The following is a 23,113-nucleotide window of genomic DNA, read 5'->3' on the forward strand; positions in this document are numbered from 1 at the left end:
TCTTGCCATGGGGCTGTCTGTGGGGCTGGAGGGATCTCACAGGGCTCTTGCCATGGGGCTGTCTGTGGGGATGGAGGGGTCTCACAGGGCTCTTGCCATGGGGCTGTCTGTGGGGATGGAGGGGTCTCACAGTGGCTTTGCAGCAGGGCTGAGCTGTGCCCATGCACACGGGCAGCAGCAGGAGCGGTGCCCTGGGCAGCAGCCCCTGGCAGGGGCAGGGCAGGGCTGGGGATCTCCTGCTCCGTGCCCTGGAGAACCTCTGCCAGATGGATTTTAAGCGGTTCCGGGATGCGCTGGCGCACTTGGAGCTGTGCGGCTGCAGCCCCATTCCCAAGGGCCGGCTGGAGAAGGCTGACTGGACAGACACCAAGAACCTCATGCTGGAGTTCTATGGAGCGGAGGCTGCCCTGGACGTGGCGATAACTGTCCTGGAGCACATCCAGCTCCGCAATGATGCTGCCCTGCTCCGGGAGAGCAGAGAGAGAGGTAGGAATGCTGAGCAGCTCCCGGCCGCATTCCAGGGGTTGTGTGTGCAGGAGCCCTGCAGGGGCCAGGAGCCTGCTATGGATGGGGGTCCCTGCAGCCGGGCATGGGGAAGTGGAGGGGTTTGGGGTGCTGGAGCTCAGTGATGGTTCCCACTAACGCCCCTTTTCCCCCAGCCCTGGGGCCTGCTCCTGTGCTGGGATCATCACCATCAGGTAGGTGCCAGTGGGGGAAAGCGTGGGGGCTCCTCTGCTGCTGCTGCCCCATGCTCTGCTGCTGCCCAGGGGGGGTCACCTTCCAGATCACCGCAGCGGGTACAAGAAGGCCGTGCGCCAGACCTACGGCCGCATGAAGGACATGAACGCACGTGTTGGTGACAGCGTCAGCCTCAGCGCTCGGTACGCGCGGCTGGTGATGGTCACCGAGCACCGCGACGAGCAGCAGCGTGAGCGCGAGGTCACGGCTGTGGGGCGAGGGCATGCGGACCTCATGAAGGAGCGCGCCAGCTCCTCCATCGCCGTCAATGACCTCTTCAAGCCCGACGACGAGGGCTGGAGCCCCAAGGAGGTGGTGCTGTTGGGCGCCGCGGGCATGGGGAAGACCATGACAGCCAGGAAGATCATGCTGGACTGGGCGTGCGACCGCATGTTCGAGGAGTTTGACTTCGTGTTCTACATCCACTGCCGGGAGGGGAACCTCCTGGCCGGCGAGGCCAGCATGGCTGACCTCCTGGCACGGTGCTGCCCCGGCAGCGCCCTGCCGCTGGACGCGGTGCTGCAGCAGCCGGAGAAGCTCCTGTTCATCATCGACGGCTTCGACGAGCTCCGTTTCTCGGTGGAGCAGCCGTGGTGGGAGCTGTGCGAGGAGCCCGGCGAGCGGCGCCCGGTGGACGTGGTCCTGGCCAGCCTGCTCCGCCGGAGGCTGCTGTGCCACAGCTCCCTGCTCATCACCACCAGGCCGGCAGCGCTGCAGAGCCTGCGGCGGCTGCTGGAGCACGAGCGCTGTGCTGAGATCCTGGGCTTCTCAGAGGGGGACCGCAGGGATTACTTCCATCGGTTCTTCGGGAGCGCGGAGCAGGCGGCAGCCGCCTTCCGCTTCGTGCGGGGCCATGAGCTGCTCTTCACCATGTGCCTGGTGCCCATCGTCTGCTGGATCGTCTGCACCGTGCTGAGGCAGCAGCTCGGCCGCGCCGGGGGCCTGGCCCACGGCCCCCGCACCACCACCGGCATCTACGTCCTCTACCTGTCAGCGCTGCTGTGCTCCCTGCGCGGCCGGCAGCGGCAGGAGGTGCCTGCCGTGCTCCGCAGGCTCTGCTGCCTGGCGGCCGGCGGCATCCGCGGGCACAGGGTCCTCTTCGAGGAGAAGGAGGTGCAGGGGCTGGCGCTGGGCAGGCAGGAAACCCTCCCGCTCCTCCTCAACGAGCACCTCTTCCAGAAGGACATTTCCTGCGTCAGCTCCTACAGCTTCATCCACCTCAGCTTCCAGGAGTTCTTCGCGGCGCTCTTCTACCTGCTGGAAGATGAAGGGGAGGCGCAGGAGCCTCCCGTGGGTCCCAGCAGGGATGTGAAGGAGCTGCTGCAGAGCTACAGCAGCTCCAGGAACTACTTCATCCTGACCGTGCGGTTCCTCTTTGGACTCTTAAACGAGGATCGCAGGAGGGAGCTGGAGCAGGAGACTGGCTGTAAGATCTCTGCCAGGATCACGGAGGATTTGCTGGAGTGGCTTCAGGACAGCCAGAAAACAGCCCTGGCTCTTCTGCTGGAGGAGACAGGGCTGGTCCGAGACCTGGAGCTCTGCCACTGCCTCTACGAGCTGCAGGACGAGCGGCTGGTGGTGACTGCCCTGTGCCCCTTCACGGGGCTGCGCCTGCATGGGCTCAACCTCAACCGCTTCGACCAGGTTGTCCTTGCCTTCAGCCTGAGGAGGTTCCCTGGGCTGCAGGTGCTGGAGTTGGGGCACTGCTGCTTCCTGTGGGATGAGCCTGAGGACAATGCAGCGCCGCAGCCGTGCAAGAAGCCTCATCGGTGCGTGGGGTGCCAGGCTGCTGAGCCCCCCAAGCCCAGGGGCTTGGTGATACCTGCATGGGCAGAGCCGTGACCTTGAGCCGCAGCCAGTCGGCAGGGAGCAGTGCTGGGAGAGGGAGAGAAGGAGGAACAGGAATAGGATAAGATAGGCTACAATAGGATATGATATGATGTGATGTGATACGATACGATATGGGTAGGGTTAGGGGTAGGATAAGAATAGGAATAGGAAAGAAATAAGACAGAAATAGGAATACGATAGGAACAGGAACAGGATAGTAACAGGAATAGGATGGGAAAAGGAATAGACTGGGATATGAACAGAATTCCAGGATCCCACACTGCTCTGGGTTGGAAGGGACAGCCTGTGCTGGGATAGTGGGGCTGTGCTGGCCAGGGCCAGGAACCCTCCACCTCCTCGAGCAGGCTCACGGCTGTGAAACCAACAACCCCAGGCCTGTGCTCTCACCAGGAACCCCAGAACAAAACCTCGGCTCTCTTTTGGGCTTGTACGGAGAGAAAACGGGACAGAGATGAGGAGTTTGGGCACAACTTCCTCATTCTGCTCAGAGAGAACAGGTCCAGCTCAGGGACTTTTCCTTTTGGGGCAGCCACAGCTCCTCTGGGCAACCTCTGCCAGTGACTTAACCCCTCTGTCTGTTTAAAGCCATTTCCCCTCATCTCGTTCTTCCAGGCCCTCGGCCAAGGGCCCTCTCCACCCATGCAATAGGAAGCATCTCTTTGCAGGGAAGCCCAGGAGGAGGGGATGCAGTCACCCATCCACCTGCTCTGTCAAGCCCTGGAGGCATCAGGCTGTAAACTGAAGACACTGAGGTACGCGGCTGCTGCTGGAGGAGCCGAGGTGCAGGGACCCGCACCGGGGGCACCAGAGCTGTGCGGTGGGACCGGCCCCGTGCGAGGCCATCACCGGCCCCGGCCCCTCCGCACCCCTCTGCAGGTTGGACCGGTGCGAGCTCAGCAGCGCCTGCGGCGCGGCTCTGGGCTCCGTCCTCGGCACCAGCCCTGCCCTGACCGAGCTGAGCCTGGCTGGGAACAAGGACCTGGGGGACGAAGGCGTGAGGCTGCTGTGCGAGGGGCTGCGGAGCGGAGCCGGCTCCCTGCGGGAGCTGCGGTGAGGGGCAGGGGGAGCGAGGGGGACACTGACACCGGGGGGGGGCACGGACACTGTGAGAGGGACAGCGGGGAGGGACAGGGACACTGACACAGGGGAGAGACATGGACATTGGCACTGTGTGAGGGACACCGGGAAGGGGTACTGGGAGGTACATGGGCACTGCGTTAGGGACACTGCTGGCATTGCAGCGGGAGATGCTGTGTGAGGGACACCGGCACTGCAATGGGATCCTGGCAGGTTAAAGCCGTTACCGGGTGTCCCCAGCGCTGCTGCAAGAGCCACCTCCACGCTGGGGGCAGGCGGGGGACACCGGCACCGGCCGCCTCACTCTGCCCCCCCGCAGGTTGGGCGGCTGCAGCCTCACGGCCGCAGGCTGCAGGGCTCTGGCATCGGTGCTGGCAGCCGCTGCCGGGCTGGAGCTGCTGGACCTCAGCGACAACGCGGTGGGGGACGGCGGAGTGCGGGAGCTGTGCGCGGCCCTGGGCGGACCCGGCCGCGGCCTCCAGAAGCTCGAGTAAGGACCAGTCCCGCTCTGATCCAGTGGGGCTGCCGCGGGGACGGGAGTGGGTGCGCAGGATGCGGCCACGTCGTTGCCCGGGGATGCGCTAAAGCAGCCCGGGGCTCAGAGTCACTGAGTCATAGAAACACAGCTCGGTTTGGGTTGGGAGGGAACTTAAACCTCACCCAGTTCCAACCCCTGCCACGGGCAGGGACCCCTTCCACTGGAGCAGCTGCTCCAAGCCCTGTGTCCAACCTGGCCTTGAGCACTGCCAGGGATGGCGCAGGAAGCAGGGGGTGGCTGGGGCTCGGTGTGTCCCGGTTCAGACCCCGCTCCCTGCTCCCCGCAGGCTGTGGCAGTGCGGGCTGACGGAGCTGGGCTGTGAGAGCCTCGCCGCGGTGCTCCCTGACACTCCCAGCCTGGCCGAGCTGCACCTGGGGGGCAACGCTGTGGGGGACGGCGGCGTGAGGCGGCTGAGCCGGGGGCTGCGGGACCCCCGCTGCCGGCTGCGCACCCTCAGGTGGGTGACACAAGGCGGTATGAGCCGGGGCCCTCCGGGAGCTGCTGTGTGGCAGGAACACGGACCTCAGGGCTCCGGGGCCAGTGGCACTGCGCTGGCAGCCCCTCCAGGCCCACAGGGCTCCACCACGGCCACCACTGTTGAGCCAGAACTGGCTTCTCCATCTGCTTCTAAACAAGCTCTTCACCTGCTTTTCCCCTGGCGCTACCAGCGAGCCCCATCCCAGTCAGCCCAGCAGTGCCGGCAGCAGGAAGCCAGGCAGGACACGGCTGCAGAGGGGCTGTGGAACAGGAGTGGGGAAACAGCATCAGTCACATCTCCCAGGGCAACATCCCCTTGCTCCATGGAGCCCCAGTGGAAAGGGGCTGGGCTGGGCTGGTGGAGGCACAGAGCAGGGCAGGTAACAGGGTGAGAAATCACAGAGCCATGGAATCAACCAGGTTGGAAAAGAGCCTTAAGCTCGTCCAGTCCAACCATTCCCAGCCCTGCCAAGGCCACCCCTAACCCATGGCACTGAGGCCTCATCTCCACGGGGGGTGAACCCTTGCAGGGCCGGTGCCTGCAGCCCTGCCCTGGGCAGCCTGTTCCAATGCCTGAGCACCCTGTGGGGCAGGAATTGTTCCTCAGCTCCATCTGAACCTGCCCTGGTGCAGCTTGAGGCCGGTTCCTCTTGTCCCATCCCTTGTTCCTTGGGAGCAGAGCCCAGCCCCTCCTGGCTCCATCCTCCTCTCAGGCACTCGTAGGGAGCCATCAGGTCCCCCCTGAGCCTTCTCCATCTGAACCCCCCAACTCCCTCGGGGGCACCTTTGCTTTGCAGCAATGGAGGATTGAGATGGGCTGGGCCCGTCCAGCAGCCGTTGGAAGACCTCCCTGGCGATGCTGACCCGAGGGCAGGGGCTGCAGTGCCCCTGGTGACAGACGCGGCTCTGCTGGGGGGGGGATGGAGCTGGGGCCCTGGGGGACGGGAGACCCCCGGCTCAGGTCCCGCTCCCTGCTCCCCGCAGGCTGTGGCAGTGCGGGCTGACGGAGCTGGGCTGTGAGACCCTCGCCGCGGTGCTCCCCGACAGCCCCAGCCTGGCTGAGCTGCACCTGGGGGGCAACGCTGTGGGGGACGGCGGCGTGAGGCGGCTGAGCCGGGGGCTGCGGGACCCCCGCTGCCGGCTGCGCACCCTCAGGTGGGTGACACAAGGTGGGGCTGAGCCGGGGGCTGCGGGACCCCCGCTGCCGGCTGCGCACCCTCAGGTGGGTGACACAAGGTGGGGCTGAGCTCCCCCCTTCATCCCCAGGGCCGCAGGAGCTGCCCGGGTCGGGTGCCTGCAGCTTGAAACGGGAGGTGGTTTATGTACAGTGGGGTAAAGGATTCCTGAGCACCCAGGTGAGGTGACTCAAGAGGCGTTTAAAGCTCTCCCAGGCGGAGCAGCAGCGCGCTCCCTGCTCCAGCTGCACTCATTCCATTCCCTGGCACGTTCCAGGGGCATGTGCACAGATGTTTGCTCCATAAGCATCACCCCAACCCTATTTTGCTCCACAAAGACCAAATCCTATTCTGGGTTGCAAGAAATCACTGGGGTAACCCAGTCAAGAGGAAACCAGGTCCTGCCCATGGCCATCTGGAGGGATGCTCCCCATCCTGGGAGGTTTTATCCAGCACCAGAACCTCACAGGAAGCCTGGAGCAAGGCTCTGGAGCAAGTCCTCCCTGGAAGCTGTTTCCAGGCACACAAAGGCGAGGCTGGGCTCCTGGCTGTGCATGGGCTGTCCCCACATGTCCCTTCCCTGTCCCCACAGCCTGTGGCAGTGTGGCCTCTTGGGAGCCTGCTCCGAGGACGTGTGCTCCATGCTCTGCACTGGATGCGCCCTGGAGAACCTGGATCTGAGTGAGAACAACCTGGACAAAGGGAGTGTGCGGGTGCTGTGCAGGGCGCTGGGGCAGCATCCCGGGTCCCTGCGGAGGCTGTGGTAAGGGACAAGGGGTCCCAATGCCCATCTAAACTTCCCCTGATGCAGCTTGAGGCTGTTCCCTCTTATCCTATCCCTTGTCGCTTGGGAGCAGCCTGACCCCCCTCACTGCATCCTCCTGTCAGGCAGCTGCAGAGAGCAGTAGGTTGTATAGCAGTGGGAAGCCCACAGGGGCAGGGTCCCCATGGCACCAGGACCCCCATGCTGGCCCCCTCTGCCCTCTGTGGCTGCAGTGCCATGGTCCACGGTCAGCTGGGGGGGGATTGACCTCTTCCTCCTCCTCCCCAAAGGCTGCCGAGAGCTGGGCTGGATGAAGAGACCCTGCAGGAGGTGGCAGCACTTGAACAAGTCGAACTGGTGTGAGGGCTGGACCGGCAGCATGAGGGGCTCAGGGCCCGATCCTGCACCAGGGTCATGGATGAGGGGCTGGGGAGGTTTCCTGTGTGAGGCGTCTGAAAACCTTCCAATGGGCTCTGCTGATCCCCCGGAGGAGCGCAGGAAGGAACCCCTGGAGCTGAGACCTCTCTGTGCATTACGGGTCCAATCAGACCTGCCCCAAGGTGCTGGGAGGCTGGGAAGGACCAGAGCTGAGGCTGAAGGGAATGGGGATGAGGCACTGGGTGGGTCTGAACCGTTCCTGTTTGATCTCTGGTGCTGGCAGTGCCCAGACACACCAGGGCTGCAGAGATCCCTATTCCCTGCCTGTGGATATTCACTGTGTCTCCTGTATCAATGGGGTCTGTGTCGTCCCCAGGAAGGTCTCCCTCTGCTTCTGGCCATGGATTTCCTGTGAAGAACACTCTGTTGTAGCCTTGTGAAATAAAGCTCCTCCCAGAAGCCTCTCCACACTGCAGTGGTTCCCAGCAGCAGCTGTGCCCGGAAACGCTGTGCAGCTCCATGGGCTGCTCCTCTTCCATTGCCAGGAGCATTGGAACACAGCTGAGCAGAGCTGGGCATTGGGTTGGCACCCAGGGACCAGACCCCAGCACATCCAGGCAGGGCTCCAACAGCTTCTCATCCCAACCAATTCCAGCTTCTTGGCACAGCCAATCCCGCATCCTCCTGAACTGCTCCATGGAGTTCCCTGGTCCCTGTTCTGGCTGGAAGTGCTGTGGTTGCAGCAGAGGCCCTCCTGGGAGCTTCAGGCCCATGGTCAGAGCATCAAACACTGGCCATGGTCTGATGGGGCTGGAGCAAAACCCATTCACTCACAGGCACAATGGGACCCACATCCCTGCTCCTGGCTGCAGCGACTCTGGTCTGAGGAGAGCCCAACCCTGGCTCCCACCCTGTGCCTGACCACAGGAACTGCTGCTCCTCAGGTGCCTGATGGGGTGATGTGAGGATCATCAAAGGAACAGAAGCTGCTGGTGGGGAGCAGGTGGAGCCTGGGAATGGGCAGCACATCCCAGACCGGCTGTGGAGGTTTGGGAAGCTTGGAGATGCCACAGCCCCTGGAGGCATCTGAGTGAGGTGCTGGTGAGAGGGACCAGAACAGCTCAGAGGAACCAGGGCAAGCTTCCAGGGAGCCCCAGTGAGTGCAAGTGAACCCCAGAGAGCCCAGGTGGGTCCAGGAGAGCCACAAAGAGCTGACCCAGAGGATCCCAGTGCACCCGGAGCACACAGCAGAACCCAGCAGGGGCAGGGGCCAGGAACCCCAGCAGAGCCAGCAAGGACCAAGCCCGGGTGTTGCTGCAGAGGCTGAAACCATCACTGCAACATCCTGCATGGGAGGAAGCCGCAGTGCGGCTGAGCCAGGCCCCAGGCAGCAGCAGAGGGGAAGGCACCGAAGTGACACCCGACAGGCTCAGCCTCACCCAGCGACAGCTCAGGTCAGGTACATTCTGCCCTGGGATGTGCCCTGTGGATAACAGAGAGAGGCTGCAGGAGCTGAAGGATCCTGAAACTCCTGGAGGGACTCAGGAGTGCCCCAAGGATGCTGAGAGAACTCCAAAGGGCTCAGGGGGACCCAAGAGAGAGCAGATGGAAGAGCAGAGCACAGCACCGCATCCCAACCAGCTGCCTGAGCATGGGCAGGAAGCCCAGCATCGATCGCCACAGCATCATCCCAGCCCGGAAATGGAGCAGACACACACGGGGGTTATTGCAACAGAACTGTACTAAATAATTTAATCTTTGTATAAAAAATGGGTTAAAATTGTGCACAGAGGGAGCAGAGAGACCTGGTCCTGGGCTCCACACTGAGACCTGGTCCTGGGCTCCACAGAGACCCAGCCAGAGGGTGCAGGTGGGCATCACACACAGCCCTCACCTGTTGAGGCTGCAGGAGGGGCCAGAGGCAGATCTGGGCCTGGGTGGGGAATGCCAAACGGCCGAGCTGGTGCGCTTGAAGTACCGGGGCTTGCTCTTGCCAAAGATCTCGTCCAGCCGGAGGCCTGAGATGAGCCCGAAGAGCTGGTCTGTGTTCACCGGGTGGTAGTACTGGTGCATGATGTCCTGCTTGAGCCGAGGGCCTGGGGAACAGCCACACAGAGGCAGAGTCATGGTACACATCACAGCAGGCTGAGAGCTCCAGTGCCTAAAGGGGCTACAGGAAGCCTGGAGAGAGGCTTTGGACAAGGGCCCCCACCACTGTTCTCACACCCCCTGGTCCCAACACACACAGGGCAGACTGCTTTAGTTCCAGAGCACTGGCAGGAGCGTGGCTCCAGCCCCACATGGAACCAGCAGCTCCTAGCACTGCTCAGGTTCCACAGGCCCACACCTGCCTTTGGGGAAGCCAGGATGGTACCAAAGTAACCTGGAGAACTCCAGCTTCCAGGTGAGGAGAGAAAGGAAACCAACCTAAGCACCTACCGTCAGCCCAGGCAGGGACCGGCTTCCGAGGGTCGTTCTCATCGTCTGTGGCATCGTCGCTGTTCTGGTCCATGCCATAGTTGTCCTCACTCACCTTTGGGTGGCTGCTCTGCCCTGTGCCCTTCAGGGGCTTCAAGTAGGGTGCGGAGATGGATTTCTGAAAGCAGAGGCAGCAGCAGCTGGAGCAGGAGGTGACTGGGGAGGGCTCTGCCCTGCAGGCACCCACAGCCCCGAATCACATCCCAGCAGCACAGGACCCAGCACCAGAGGGACATGGAGCTGCTGGAGTGAATCCAGAGGAGGCCATGGAGCTGCTACGAGGGCTGGAGCAGCTCTGCTCTGGAGCCAGGCTGAGAGAGCTGGGCTGGGGCAGCCTGGACAAGAGAAGGGGAGACCCCAGAGCAGCTCCAGTGCCTAAAGGGGCTGCAGGAAAGCTGGAGAGGGGCTTGGGACAAGGGATGTAGGGACAGGCCAAGGGGAATGGCTTGAACCTGCCCAAGAGAGGGGAGACTGAGCTGAGCTCTGAGGCAGAAGCTGTTCCCTGTGAGGGTGCTGAGGCGCTGGCACAGGGTGCCCAGAGAAGCTGTGGCTGCCCCATCCCTGGCAGTGCTCAAGGCCAGGTTGGACACAGGGGCTTGGAGCAGCTGCTCCAGTGGAAGGGGTCCCTGCCCATGGCAGGGGTTGGAGCTGGAGGAGCTTCAAGGTCCCTTCCAACACAAACAGCTCCATGATTCCATGACCTTTCCCACCACAGGGGCTGCAGACTGCAGTGAAACAGCCCCTTCCCATCCTGCAGCTCCAGAGCTGCCAAGAGGAACCTGCTGGTGCCTGGGTAGGAAGAAGCCAGGGCCCTGCTTCCCACTGAAGCTGCAGGTCAGAACAGCACAAGCCAAAGCCTGGAAACAGCTCCTGGCTTTGTTGAGAGGCTGGAAAGGACCAGGACACCCAATAGTCCCATGCAGCACAGGAGTGCTTGGAGATGCCAACTGGAGAGCAAACTGTGAGGGTTCTGTACTGCAAGAGCACAGCAGCATCCACCCCTGTGCAAGTGCAGGAACTGCCCCTGTGCTCAGACACTTGGGAACGGCTTTAGCCCCTTTTCCCTCTTGACCTGTGCACAAAAGCCTCGGGAGAACATCCCACCCCTGTGCAAGTGCTTGGCTTTGCACACATGGCTGCACCACTCGAACCAGGCTGTGTTTTGTGGCAGGGCTGGTTCTTGCTCCCTTAAGCTCAGGTTTAAGCAGCTCCACCTCGAAGAGGCTGCAGAGACCCACAGATGAACCAGTGCTCCCAGCTCCCAGTGCTGCCCACTCCCGGTGCTCCCGGCTCCCAGTACTGCCAGCTCCCAGTGCTCCCAGCTCCCGGCGCTGCCATCCGGTGGCCACCCCCCAGCAGCTTTCACCTTTCCCAGCACAAACCCCACGTGTTTCCCCTCCGGTTCCTCCCGCCCCAAGCTCCGGCCGAGCCGAGGCCATCCCCATCTCCACACAGCACCGGGGCTGCGGCTCCTGCTCCATCCCTCCGGTGCAGGCTGGCTCCAGCGCTGGGGCCGCTCGGTCACCGCAGCCTTGCAGTGCTCGAGGGCTCCGCTGCAGCCAGGACTCACCTTGAGCACTTTGCGCTGCCCGGTGCCAGCGGCAGCAGCCGCTGCCTCCGGCTGCCTGAGCTTCCTCTCTCCCGGGCGCTGCAGAGCAGCTTCCTCCTGCTAAGAGACGGGAATGAAGTCATTCCTCATTCATGTTCACCCATGCAAAGCAGCCAGGCTGGCTCTGGATCTGAGCCATCGTTTCTGGGGCCCTGCAAGAGAACCCTCAGCTCCTGTGTGTTTGCTGCAGGAAAAACCCCAACCCACAGAACAACCAAACCAAACCAGCATCAGAGATAAGCGAACTCCACATCTTTGCTCAGAGCCAGAACAGGAAGGTCTCTAGAGCCCACACTCCCCTCTACTGCTTTCAAGCAGGCTTTGAAGCCACAGCAGTGGGTTCTGGTTGCCTGGCTCTCTTCTCCTGCCCTACAGCTCCTTTGGGCTCTTTTCCTCCTCCTAAAGAGGAAAAGTTTTCACTGCTTGAGCTCCTTTTCAACCCAAACCCAAAGCACTTCCCAGAAGTTCCTTCTCCCACACTGCTCAGCAGGGAAGGGCAATGCGAGGGCACGAGCTGCAGGCACCTGCAATTAGAGTCAGCTTCCCTCTTATCTGCAGGAGCTTTGCTTAGACCTTCATTAATATTATATAGCATCACCAGGAGTTTGAATGTCACAGACCCAGTAAGAGCAAGCACGGATGAAGGAACTCATCCTTAAGGGCAGCAGCATGTGGGGCTTTGATTCTTTGTTAATGAAGGCAGAAGAGCAGAGCGAAGTCAAGAGGAGAGAGTGGAAAGAAAACGTTGCTGTGATGTTTTGAGAGAAACAGCCTTGACTTTGAGCCACAGCATTCCCTGTGGAAGGGTAAAGGAAGCCACACGAAGCCACCTGGTACCTGAGTTATGGGATCGCATCCTCCAAAACCAGGGAGGGAATGGAGTAGGACCCCCCCCCCCCTTATTGATTTCCATATCCCTTGAAGTGTCAGTGAATGGCACTGGGGGTGTCCTTCAAAGGGCTGTGTTATGGCTGTCACCAGCTCATGATGGGGCTGGGGAGCTCACCTGGTAGCAAGGCAACCCCAGCTTCACCACCAGAGCTGCTCTTGCCCCAGCCCCAGCTCCCTGCAGTAACATGTTGGGCTTGTCACCAGTTTTATTGTGTTTGCCTCTCCAGATAAGGCAACCGAGAGCAGGGAAGCCTTGGACAGGAACACAGCACTGAGAACACACCAGTGCCTCCCATGCCTCCCAACAGAGGAGCTGTCCCAGGACCCCTCCATCTCCCACCTTTCTGTGCTTCTCCAGGTGTGCGGCTGCCCCCAGCTGTGGATGGGGAAGCTTCTCCTTCCCTCCGTGCCTGTGATCCCTGTGGAGAAAACCTGTGCTGCAGTTACAGAGCAGAGCTTCCCTGTGCCCCCAGTGATCCTGCAGCCTCCGGCTCCAGTGCTTGGGTCCATGCGGAGCCCGCAGCAGGCTCCCACCTTCAGTGATGCTGTTTCTGTTCCCTGCCTGCTGCCCAGTGCCTCCTGCGGGCAGAGCCAAGGCAGTACCTCTCCTTCCCGTGCTCCCCATGCTGCTGCTCCAGAAGATTCTTCAGTTCCAAGACTTTCTTTCCTTTCCCCTTCACTTCATCCTCTCTCCTCTTCTGCAGCAGCTCTGGCTGCTCCCGTTCATCTTCCTCCTGAGGAACGAAGAAAACCCCTGTAAGCCTCCAGCTCCAGGGGGGAAAGGTGGGAGGACATCAAGTGCATGCTGCCTCATGCTCTCTCCCATGGCAGGGAGTCCTGTCCCCACAGGTACCCTTGTGCTCGAGAGGCAGGACCCTTCCCTGTCCCACCAGCCAGAGCAGGGCACGGGTTCCCACTGCTCCTCCTCTGCCTGCAGGAGGGAGCTGGAGCTGCTCTTACCCCCTTCAGTGCTTTCTGCCTCCGGGCCTCAGCTTCCCCAGACTTCTTGGACAGCTTCTTCCTGCCTCGCTCCTCTGCTTTCTCCTCCCTGTCCCGCACCTGGGAGAGCCGCACCTGAGGGAAGCCACACGCTCTGCTCCAGCATCCCAGTGACACCCCAGTGTGTGCCCAGGGCACCGCTGCTGGGGTCTGAGAGGTTCCAGGTCCTGCTGAGACCCCAGCACGTGTGCACTGGATTTACACCTCCCCTGTGCAGCAAGGCCACGTGAAGAGGCCACCATGGCTTGGAGCACAGACACCACCACACAACCCAGAACACATCTCCACCTCGACAGTGGCTTTCTGCAGAACAAGGGGGTCTGGCATCTGGGTTCTGCTTTGCCTGCAGTGCTGCTGTCACCTACCCGAGCTGCAGCACCCACTGGGGATGTGAGAGCTGAACCCGGTGCCCTCACCCCAGCTGTGCCTCAGGGAAGCACTGGCACATCTGCAGGAGCCCCAGGGCTGGGGGTGCTTTGGGCCACTCAGGTTTCGGGGCAGCAGAAAGCAGCACAATTCCCATTGTCTAAGGTTACCCCTTTCCAGAGGTCCCTTCAGTCCATGCCCAGGATGAGCAATTCTCCTCCCCAAGGCTGCGAGGGCTTCAGTCAGTCAGGAACAGCCTCCCCCAACCCCACACAACCTGGTGTGTACAGGAACAGCAACACCCTGCTCCCAGCCATCAGCAGCACACCCCAGCACACTCCTCATGCACTTGTCCTCAGCTGAGGGCCAGGCAAGGCGTTGGAAACCAAGCATGATGCAAATGCACACAGAGCCAAGTCTCCGAGCCAGGAGCATCCCTCGTGCTCAGTGCTCTTCCCCACAGCATCTTTGCACCCCCACAAGCACTGAGGCTTTGCTGCCTGTAATGCAGTGTGTGAACAGCTCACTGGGGGTGCAGGAGCTGAGCAAGGCTGGCTCATTGCAGGGCCTGCTCCCAGGACAGCCAAGGGATGCTGCCACATTCCTTGGAGCTGGAGCACTACAACTGCTGCGTGTCAGAACAGGAACGTTTGGAGCCACTGCAGAGGTTTGGAGAACAAAAGCCTGTGCTTGTCAGGCAGAGGATTCAGGGTGTCTGCTGCAGCCTTCCCCACCACCCGATTAGTCACTGCCAGCAGCAGCCCTGTGCTCACACGCAGCGTGCCAGGGCCTGTTCCAGCCTCCCGGTCTCACAGTCACTCACACAGTGTCACTGGCTGGTCCCAGGCTCAAGCACCATTCCCACCTTCTCATCGCTCTGCAGGATCTTCTGCTCCATCCGCTTCTTCTTCTCCTCCTCTGCCCGCTCCCGAGCCTGCAGTGCCTTCCTCAGGCGCTCTTCCCTCTTCCTGGGCAGTGCAAGAGGCTGTTAGCATGGTCCGTGCTGGCACAAGGGTGATGGGGAATAGCTCGGTCTGTGCTGGCACTGGGGTGATGGGGAATAGCTCAGTCTGTGCTGGCACAGGGGTGATGGGGAATAGCTTGGTCTGTGCTAGCACAGGGGTGATGGGGAATAGCTCGGTCTGTGCTGGCACAGGGGTGATGGGGAATAGCTTGGTCTGTGCTGGCACAGGGGTGATGGGGAATAGCTTGGTCTGTGCTGGCACAGGGGTGATGGGGAATAGCTCAGTCTGTGCTGGCACAGGGGTGATAGGGAATAGCTCGGTCTGTGCTGGCATAGGGGTGATGGGTAATAGCTTGGTCTGTGCTGGCACAAGGGTGATGGGGAGCAGGGACTTGCCATGGTGACTGGGGAGAAGTTACTTTGCTTGTCTCACTTGGGCTGGGCCTGGCCTCAGCACACTCCTGGGCTAAGCTCAGACATCAGCAGGCACTTTGCATGGTGTGGTTCTTGCTGTCGTGAGCAGCAGGGCTCTGGGGCCAGGCAGCTTCACTTGCACAACCCAAGGGGAGGCACCAGGCAGGGTACAGCAGAGCTGCCTGTGGGGCAGGAAGGACCTCCAGGCCCATTCTGTGCTGACCCAGGGAAGGCGCAGGAGGCAAAGGGACCAACTCACTGCTTCATTTCCGCCTGCCGCTGCCTCTTCTCCTCCTCCATTTTCTTCTTCCTCTGTTCCTCAGCTTCCTGCTTCTTCCTGAGGCTTTCCAGTCTCTGCCGCTCCTTCTCCTGGAGGGAGATGAGTTCAGACTGTACCGATTGCTGGGGCCTGTTCCTACCCCCAGGCTGCTTGTGCACAGGCAGCTGGAGGCTAAACAAAGGAGTCACTGTCAGTCACATTCACCCACACACCAGGATGGGAAGTGAATAGTAGGGGAGAAACAACGCAGGTTTGGCAACAGTGCTGATTCAGCTAATGAGAGCAGGAGAGTCACGGGCACCGGAGGGGAACTCCTCAGTCCTGCAGCTGCAGAGAGCATCTTCAGGCGAGGAACAGCTCCTGCTGTGAGGGAGCAAATGCTTCTTGCCTGGAACTGTGTCACCTGCACCAGTGGCTGAAGGCAGGGGAAGGAGCACGATGGAGTCTTGCTTAGAGGCAAAGGTCTCCACACAGTTCCCAGCCCAGAACACACCTGAAGGAGCTCCTGCACCTCACCCGTGGTGTGGCCACAGCTGCATGGTGCCAGTGAGAGGGGAGGGAGCTGTCAGTGCCCACAGAACCCTCCAGTGCCCACGGTTAAGGGTGTCATTACTTACAACAAAGTCTCCCTGCAGAGATGAGACAAAACCATGGTTAAGGGTTTGGGATTAACACTGGAACCCCTCCTAGCACACACCCCTGCTCTCAGCTGCAGCTCCGTACCAGGACAGAGAACCCCTTGCCTGACCCCACATTGGCTTCCAGCCCTAGAGCCCCATCTAAGACACAAGGGCACATTCCCCCTGCAAAGATTCCCATCTTCCCAAGGCTCTGAGCACTCTCCAGACAGAGCAGATGAGATTCCCTGCAGGGGATGGGGTGTGGGGGGTGTCAGTAACGCTCCTCATCACGGAGCCTGCAGGGGGTGAAGCAGAACCGAGGGGCAGTGTACAAGGTCCGGTGCTGAGCCGCAGCAGTGCAGAGCCAGGACCGGGGCTGTGCCTGTGTGAGACCCCCCCCCATCACCCCCTCCGGGACCCCCTTGGCTCGCACGCACCTTGGGGTCGGGCCGGGTGGGGGTGCTGCGCTGCAGGAGGCTCCTGCCGACCCCTCCGTGCCGGGGGGACCCCGGGGTCCGCTGCACGGCTCGCAGCAGGCTCCGCAGCACCTGCGGGGGGGACAGAGGTGAGGAGCAGGCAGCGCAGGGGCCGAGGGGCTGCGGAACCCGCTCACCTTGCAGGAGGGCTCTGCGGGGCTCCCACGCTGCTCACCCGCAGGGGACGGGGCCGGAGCCACCGGCGGCTGCCGCTTCCATGCAGCGCCCGGCGCCTGCTGCCGGCTCCTGGTCCTGCGGCGTCAGCGAGAGGCTCGTTAGGAGACAGGCACATCCCAACCGTGCCGGGGTCACACACAGCTCTGCCTGCTCACGGCCAGCACAGGGCACGGCCGGGGAGCCCCATCAGCCCTGGGCCAGGAACACTGCCCGTCGGGAATGAGGACAGGCACAGGACAGCCCGGGAGGGAGCTGCAGGGCAGTGATGTCCATCACACCCCCCTCCACTCGGACCCACTCCAGTGGCGTTAACAGCACAAGCAGACAAACAGCACAAGCTCACCCCACTGTCTCTGTGGGCCTTAGGAACCCTTTGGACACTCACACATTCACCAGTGTCAGAAACAACCTCACTCACATCCCTTTATCCCAAGGGGATGCTTCACTGCACAGCCAGGACCCAATCCCACAGCAGCAGCCCTGAGGGAAGCTGCAGATCCTGAGCCCATCCACACGGAACCAGCAGTCACTGTTGCTCCCCTTCCCATTCTCTACCCCAGGCAGTTCCCTCGAGCCAAACCAGGGCAGGGACAAAGCTAAGAGCAGCTGGAATCTCACATGGAGCACTGGTCAAAGCTGAGAGGGAACAGGTCAGTTATTCCAGCACTTGCATGGGGTATAAATAAACAGGTCAGTGACCCACTCACATTCCTTCCGGAGCTGCTCCCAGAGCACCCTCAGGAGCCACCCATGGGCACAGCTGCTGTTCCTGTGCTATCTCAATCTCCTCCTGTGTCTGCTTCCCCAGCCAGACCTGCCCAGGCCAAACACGGCTCCAGGAGCAGCTCCTGGGGACAAGGTCTGGCCAAGGAGGGTTCAGAGCTGGGGACAAGCACCCAAAGCTTTATGGAACCCATCACTTAAGGCCAGGTCTGAGCCCCCCAGACACCAGCTCCTGCCTCCTCCTTGCATGGGTCTCGTACCAGATGCATGGGGGATCCTCCTGGGGCCTGGCACAGGGGAGCAGCTCCTGGTCCTTGTTCTGGGATTCACTGTTGGGATTTACCGGGGTTCCTGTGGAGGAGCCTGCATTCAGCACCACTGCAGGGCACCCGCAGGGCTCTGCATCAGCTTCAGAGCCCCACGGCACAGGAACCAGGCTGACAAAGCAGGAGCCTGGGACACCAGGGCTGGATGTGAACGTGCTGCAGGACACATCAGGTACAGACCCTGTGAATGGGCACAACCTGTCCCACACAAAGGCCTCCAGCTCTTTCCCTCCACTCCAGCTGCTCCTTAGATCCCACTTCCCACCAGGGATAACCAGGTACAGGGAATAAGCCTGTCAATCCTCACAAAGGCAGAGGGAAGGGATGTCAGGTGCTTTACCAGGACATGACACTAGGTGGAAGATTCCAGATCTAAGGGCAATGCCCCTCCAAAGGGTCCCCATGTACTGATGACACGGGGTGAAGCTGGACAGGACAGAGGCAGCCTCCAGGCTTGGACACATGCACACGGTGTGGGACATGCAGTGAGATGAGCCGGGGCCTCTCTGGGGGTCCCAGTTTACCTGAAGAGGGGGATTCTGTCACCAAGTCCCACATTTCCCACACCCCTCGTGCTGATCCCTGCTCTGTGTCCCTGAGCCCTCACACAGCAAAGCAGGAGCTGCTCAGTGTTACCTCCATGGGTCCCTGCCTGCTGTGGGGCAGCAGCCGAGTGCTGTGCAGGAGAGCTGGCAGTCGGGATGCTTCTGCTGGAAGGGAGCACATCCTCCGGAGCCTGCAGGAACAGGAGCATCCTGTGAGTGCCCTGCTCCAAAGGACAAGGCCACAGCAGCCGCTGCCCAGAAAGCACCAGCCCCTTCCCGCTGCAGGCAGGAGCCTGCTTCTCCCTCCTGCCTGGATGCTGAGCAGCTCCTGGAACACCAGGAGGAACACCAGCTGGAACACCAGCTCTGCAGGGAGCTCAGTGACCAGCACAGGAGCTTGGCTGGAGCCTGACCCCAAAGCCAGAGCGCCCTGGGAACAATGGGCAGCTTCTGCACACCTCAGAGACACCAACTCCCAAACAACACACTCCAGCCCCAGAAGGCAGTGAAGGGTTTCAGGTGGGACCCCAGCACCTCGGGTACCACCCCAGTGTGCTCCCAGGAGGAGCAGCACCACAGCATCCCTGACACAGACCGTGCTCCCCCTTCCCTGCTGAGCCATCACCCCAGGGCTCCGGCTGGTTGAGCTCGGAGGCACTGCCCAGCTCATGGAGCCTGAAGGGATGTGACAGGGACCCGGTCCGTGCTGTGCCAGCAGAGGGGGCAGCTCAGCCTCTAGGTTGCTCCTTAGAACTCACCCCTTCCCCTGGGGGGTCCAGCTCCAGCCCAGGCCTGAAAGAGAAAAGCTGTTTTAATGATTTCAGTTCTCTGAAATGGGACTTAGAGGTGATGACCAAAGTGTTACAGAGGCAGCGGGTGGGAAAGCACAGCTAAACCTGAATGAATGCATACATAGATTTATACATGTATTCCATCTGTTCCAGGTCCATCTGGAGGCACAGGCCTGCTTCAGCCAGGCCACAAAGCTGGAGCTGTGCATTGCTGTGGTGCACCCAACCACTGAGTTATGGACCAGCACTGGTGAGCTCTGAGCCCTCCTGCACAGCCCACAGGCAGAAGGAAGCTCTGTGAGCCCTGGGCTGGGTCTTGGGCATCCACCTTTGAGGTGAGACTGTGGGAGCCTGACCTCCAGCACCAGCAGGCACCGGGAGCCTGGTTACAGCCTCCAGCACAGGCACAGGAGCTGCTCAGACCAGCCCCAGGAGACACCATCACCTAAAGAGTGTCACAGAGTAGGAGCACAGGGTGACACCACCGCAGCATCACGGAGCTCAGGGTGACACCACCGCAGCATCATGGAGCACAGGGTGACACCACCGCAGCATCATGGAGCACGGGGTGACACCACCGCAGCATCATGGAGCACAGGGTGATACCACCGCAGCATCATGGAGCTCAGGGTGACACCACCGCAGCATCACGGAGCACAGGGTGACACCACTGCAGCGTCACGGAGCATGGGGTGACACCACCGCAGCGTCATGGAGCACAGGGTGACACCACTGCAGCGTCACGGAGCATGGGGTGACACCACTGCAGCATCACGGAGCTCAGGGTGACACCACCACAGCATCACGGAGCTCAGGGTGACACCACCACAGCATCACGGAGCCAGCCCTAAGCTGGAGCACCGGATCACCCTGCACAGCTCCCTCACAGAGTTCTCTGTGCCACCCTCCCCAGCAGCCTCACCTCATCCCAGCCACATCCTCTTCCACAAACACTTCCAGGGAGCTCTGACCTGGAGGAGGAGAACAGGAGGAGGTTGGGGGTGTTGGTGCTCCCCGGGAGCAGCAGAGTGTGTGGTGCAGCTCTGGGCGCTGCTGCTTCCCTCCCGGGGGAAGCTCCCATTGCTCATCCCGGCTCCACACCAGCACCAGCACCACCTCCCTCGGGTGGCACTGACACACGGTGTGGGCTGGGAGGAGGAACCGAGGAGCAGCTCCCTGCCTGCAGGCTCTGCAGCTGCACAGGCTCAGCTGTGTCAGAGGCAGCAGCTCCCATCACCCATCACCCAGCTCCTGCACAGATCTGGTGCATTCGGGTTGGTTTCACCCCCCCCAGCAGCACTTTGCTCAAGTGTGGTAACAAACACCCGAGACAGCGTGACTCAAAGCTGACAACAGAATCCTGAGGCCTCCGGGCTCTGCCAGAACCCACTGACTTCAGCAGCAATGCTTTTAGAAAGCCCAAACAGCAAAACCTTCCCAGGAGCTGTGGGAGCAGAGGACAAGAGGAATGACCTGGATTCAGAGGCCAGGCTGGGTGACACCGTGTGAGATGTCCCTGCCTGGGAACTGGATGAGCTTAAGGTCCTTTCCAGCCCAAACCAGGCTGGGATTCCATCTGAGCCCCATTTCCTCTGATTCTCCTCTACCTACACCCAAACCCTTTCTATCCTCTGCCTGTTTCAGGCAGATTTCAGGGGTGGGGACATTCAGTTCAGTTCTTACAGATTCCCTGTGAGGTGTCAGAAGCATGAAGCCCATTCCCAGGGACCACAACAGTGGCTTCTGACAGCCAAACCCCACCATGGCTGCAACCTGCCAGGCCACATCTTCCCTTTCCCTCTTGGTTTTTGCCCACCCACAACCTCTGTAACTCAGCCTCCAGCCCCTGTGCCCAGCAGACACCTCCTGATGCAGTGAAACACAGCCCAGGGCTCACTCTGACAGGGGATGAGGACCCGAAGATCACTCCCCTGATGGGCAGAAGCCACAAGCCCTGTGAAGAGCAGGGTAAGAGGGGCAGGGGGCAGAGTGATGGGATGGAGGGAGCTCATCCGCACCGCAGCCCAAGCGGCGCCGGCAGCAGCAGGACACTCACAGCTCACTCTGCTGGAGGCAGAGGATGATTCCGTCGCCGCCGCCTTCCTGGCCATGGCCCTGCGGCTCCTGCTCGCCCTCCGGCTGCCCAGGGAGCTCCTCCTGCGGCCCGCACTGAGGGCACTCAGCGAGCTCCGGCGCCCGGAGCTGCGCCGCGCTCTGGGTCCCAGTGCCGCTCCTCGGCTGCCGGAGCCCGGCAGGAGCGGATCCCCTGGCTCCGGAGCAGCTCCGGCTCCAGCAGCAGCTCCGGCTCCGGCAGCAGCTCCGGCTCCGGCAGCCTTGGGAGTGGAGGTGTTCATTCTTCTGCCGGCGGCTGCCGGAGCCCCCCTCGCTGTGGGGCCAGCGGCCTCATCCTGCCCCTCGCTGTCTGCATCCCCCCGCGGTGACTGCTCCCAGGCACCCGCAGGGCAGTGCTGTGGGTAACGCGCCTGGGTCCTGCTGGGACCTGGTGCTTCTGCCCCTTCCCCGGCTGCAGCACAGGCCTGGGCACCCTCCCCATCACAGCCAGGATCCAGGGGCTGCTCCTTGCTCTGGAGCCTTTGGGAGCCTGGCTTGGAAGACACGAGCTTGGTGCTGCTTCTCCTTCTGGACAACCTGAAACGAAACCAACATGCAACAAAGTGATGGAGCCTCCAGCTCCCAAAGGGGCTGTAGAGAAAAGCAGACAGCAAATTGTGAGGTGAGCCTGGACCTTCTTCCCTCCACTGCTCCCCCCACATCCCACCTCGTGTCACTGGTGAAACGCAGCAGTTGAGCTTTGGGAGCTCACAGATGGGCTCACACACAGGTACAACCAGCTTTATCTTGAGCAAAGTACAGACATCCACACAGGGAGGGAGTGGGGACCTAAGATACCAGTCTTCCATGATCAGATCCATATGGAAGCCTCCCCATAGGGATCTACAGGATCCCAGCTGGAAACAGAAGGCTCTACTGCTGTCAGGCTGCTCAGGATGAAACACCAAGGAAGGAAGAGACCCATGTGCTGAGAAATCATCCACAGCTCTAAACACAGTCTGTGAACAGGCTGGGGAACAGCACTGCTGCCACACACAGCCCTGAGGGAACAACACAGACAGCCCTGTGCAGCTGGGATTCAGGGATTCCATAGGGATATACCCATGCAGCTGGGACTCAGGGATTCCATAGGGATATACCCATGCAGCTGGGACTCAGGGATTCCATAGGGATATACCCATGCAGCTGGGACTCAGGGATTCCATAGGGATATACCCATGCAGCTGGGACTCAGGGATGCCACAGGGACATCCCTGTACAGCCGGCACTTGGGGATTCCATAGGGACATCTCTGTACAGCTGGGACTCAGGGATTCTCTCAGCTACTGTTATCCAAGTGAAATATCCCCAGGTACCATAACACCTCTGTTGCTTCAGTTAAACCTGGCCAACCGCAGAGATTCAAGGGGTTTCAGCAGTGAAACCCTCTTTGCTGCACTAGGAACTTGCCACAAGAGGATGGAGCCACACACTTGATCAGCAAGTCAAAGAGAGCCAGGTGCTACAGCCCCTGGTGCACAACAACCAGCAAGCAGGGACTGGTCCCACACCCATTGCCTCTTTCCAGCCTTGTTCTCCTCATTTCTTATTCCAACCTCCAGCAAGAAGAAAGACTTCACCCTCAGTTGGCAAAAGAGACCTGGTGGGAAATGTCCAATTGACAAACACATGAAGAATGGGCTTTAAAAGACACACTGAGGAAAACAGAGCAAGGAAACAGCAATGAGGCTGGAACTCAATGCGCTGAACCACAGCGTGAACCTCCTGTTGGCAAAGGCCCTCCCAGAGCCTCCTGCAACAGCAGAGCTGAGCTTAAACAAGGGAAGCACATCCTAGAGCTGCCTCCTTCAGAGGAGCACCCCGCTGAGCACCACCAGTGCTCCCCATTCAGCTCCACACTGTTCCCTTCTCCTGCCCTCCCGCTCGCTGCCTCCCTGTCCTCTGTGCTGGTTCTGATGGTCTTTAAGCTCCGACTCTTCCTGTCCAACTCCTGAGGGTTTCCACCATGGTTATCAGTATCAAGTGCCCTCATGCACAAAGAGCTCACCACTGCATGCCCTGGAGCAGGAGCAGCTGCCCACCCTCAACACCCATGGGCAGCTCCATGTGGGAGCCTCCTTACAGGGATCTTCAGGATCCCAGCTGGAATCAGAAGGCTCTACTGCTTCCTATCAGGCTGCTCAGGACAAAACACCTCAGGAGCAGTGAGCAGAGATCTGCGAGCTTGGAAATCACCTACAGCTGGGAACAGCACTGCTGCTGGGCATGGGTTATTTCCACTTCAGTTCCACATGATCCCCTTCGAGCCTTCCCTCCTGCCAGCTCCAGCATCCACCCTGGACCTGCACCGCACTGGCAGCGGGCTCCATCCTCAGGCTCTCTCA

The 23,113-nt window shown here is 61.0% G+C and overlaps 2 protein-coding genes across 4 annotated transcripts in view; one reads left to right on the forward strand and one right to left on the reverse strand.

The window, feature by feature from the left end:
* The first annotated feature begins 266 nt into the window (after positions 1 to 266).
* The window catches only part of NLRP6 (NLR family pyrin domain containing 6), a 177,172-nt gene continuing 154,325 nt past the window's right edge, over positions 267 to 23,113 (forward strand). Inside the window, exons 1-7 of the mRNA XM_034062096.1 lie at positions 267 to 486; positions 785 to 2,507; positions 3,255 to 3,341; positions 3,466 to 3,639; positions 3,986 to 4,156; positions 4,491 to 4,661; positions 5,666 to 5,836. Of these exons, the coding sequence (XP_033917987.1) occupies positions 267 to 486; positions 785 to 2,507; positions 3,255 to 3,341; positions 3,466 to 3,639; positions 3,986 to 4,156; positions 4,491 to 4,661; positions 5,666 to 5,836 (2,717 nt within the window). The remainder of the gene's footprint in view (positions 487 to 784; positions 2,508 to 3,254; positions 3,342 to 3,465; positions 3,640 to 3,985; positions 4,157 to 4,490; positions 4,662 to 5,665; positions 5,837 to 23,113) is intronic.
* Positions 8,759 to 18,016, reverse strand: LOC115946800 (inner centromere protein A-like). 3 transcript variants are annotated; one of them, XM_034061553.1, is made up of 14 exons: positions 17,957 to 18,016; positions 17,255 to 17,345; positions 16,232 to 16,346; positions 16,056 to 16,166; positions 15,515 to 15,627; positions 15,211 to 15,413; positions 14,978 to 15,087; positions 14,206 to 14,308; positions 12,936 to 13,049; positions 12,579 to 12,709; positions 12,316 to 12,394; positions 11,046 to 11,144; positions 9,437 to 9,593; positions 8,759 to 9,093 (listed from the first exon to the last, which is right to left on the reverse strand). In XM_034061553.1, exons 7-14 carry the CDS (start codon positions 15,016 to 15,018, stop codon positions 8,888 to 8,890), a joined length of 930 nt encoding a protein of 309 aa, XP_033917444.1. In that variant the 5' UTR covers positions 15,019 to 15,087; positions 15,211 to 15,413; positions 15,515 to 15,627; positions 16,056 to 16,166; positions 16,232 to 16,346; positions 17,255 to 17,345; positions 17,957 to 18,016; the 3' UTR covers positions 8,759 to 8,887. The 3 variants fall into 3 exon arrangements, with proteins under 3 accessions (XP_033917444.1, XP_033917445.1, XP_033917446.1); XM_034061554.1 differs by having other exon boundaries at positions 15,211 to 15,361; positions 15,492 to 15,627; XM_034061555.1 differs by having other exon boundaries at positions 11,046 to 11,141; positions 15,211 to 15,627.

The sequence above is a fragment of the Melopsittacus undulatus genome, chromosome 4 (assembly GCF_012275295.1).
Source record: "Melopsittacus undulatus isolate bMelUnd1 chromosome 4, bMelUnd1.mat.Z, whole genome shotgun sequence".
Classification (NCBI taxonomy): domain Eukaryota; kingdom Metazoa; phylum Chordata; class Aves; order Psittaciformes; family Psittaculidae; genus Melopsittacus; species Melopsittacus undulatus.

Excerpts from the sequence above, each read along its gene's own strand:
- LOC115946800 (XM_034061553.1), bottom strand. The coding sequence starts at position 15,018 with ATGGAGGAGGAGAAGAGGCAGCGGCAGGCGGAAATGAAGCA. Across the intron at positions 12,395-12,578 it reads GGGGAGCACGGGAAGGAGAG|GGATCACAGGCACGGAGGGA; the intron begins GTACTGCCTTGG and ends TTTTCTCCACAG. Across the intron at positions 9,594-11,045 it reads GGCAGCGCAAAGTGCTCAAG|AAATCCATCTCCGCACCCTA; the intron begins GTGAGTCCTGGC and ends CTCTGCTTTCAG.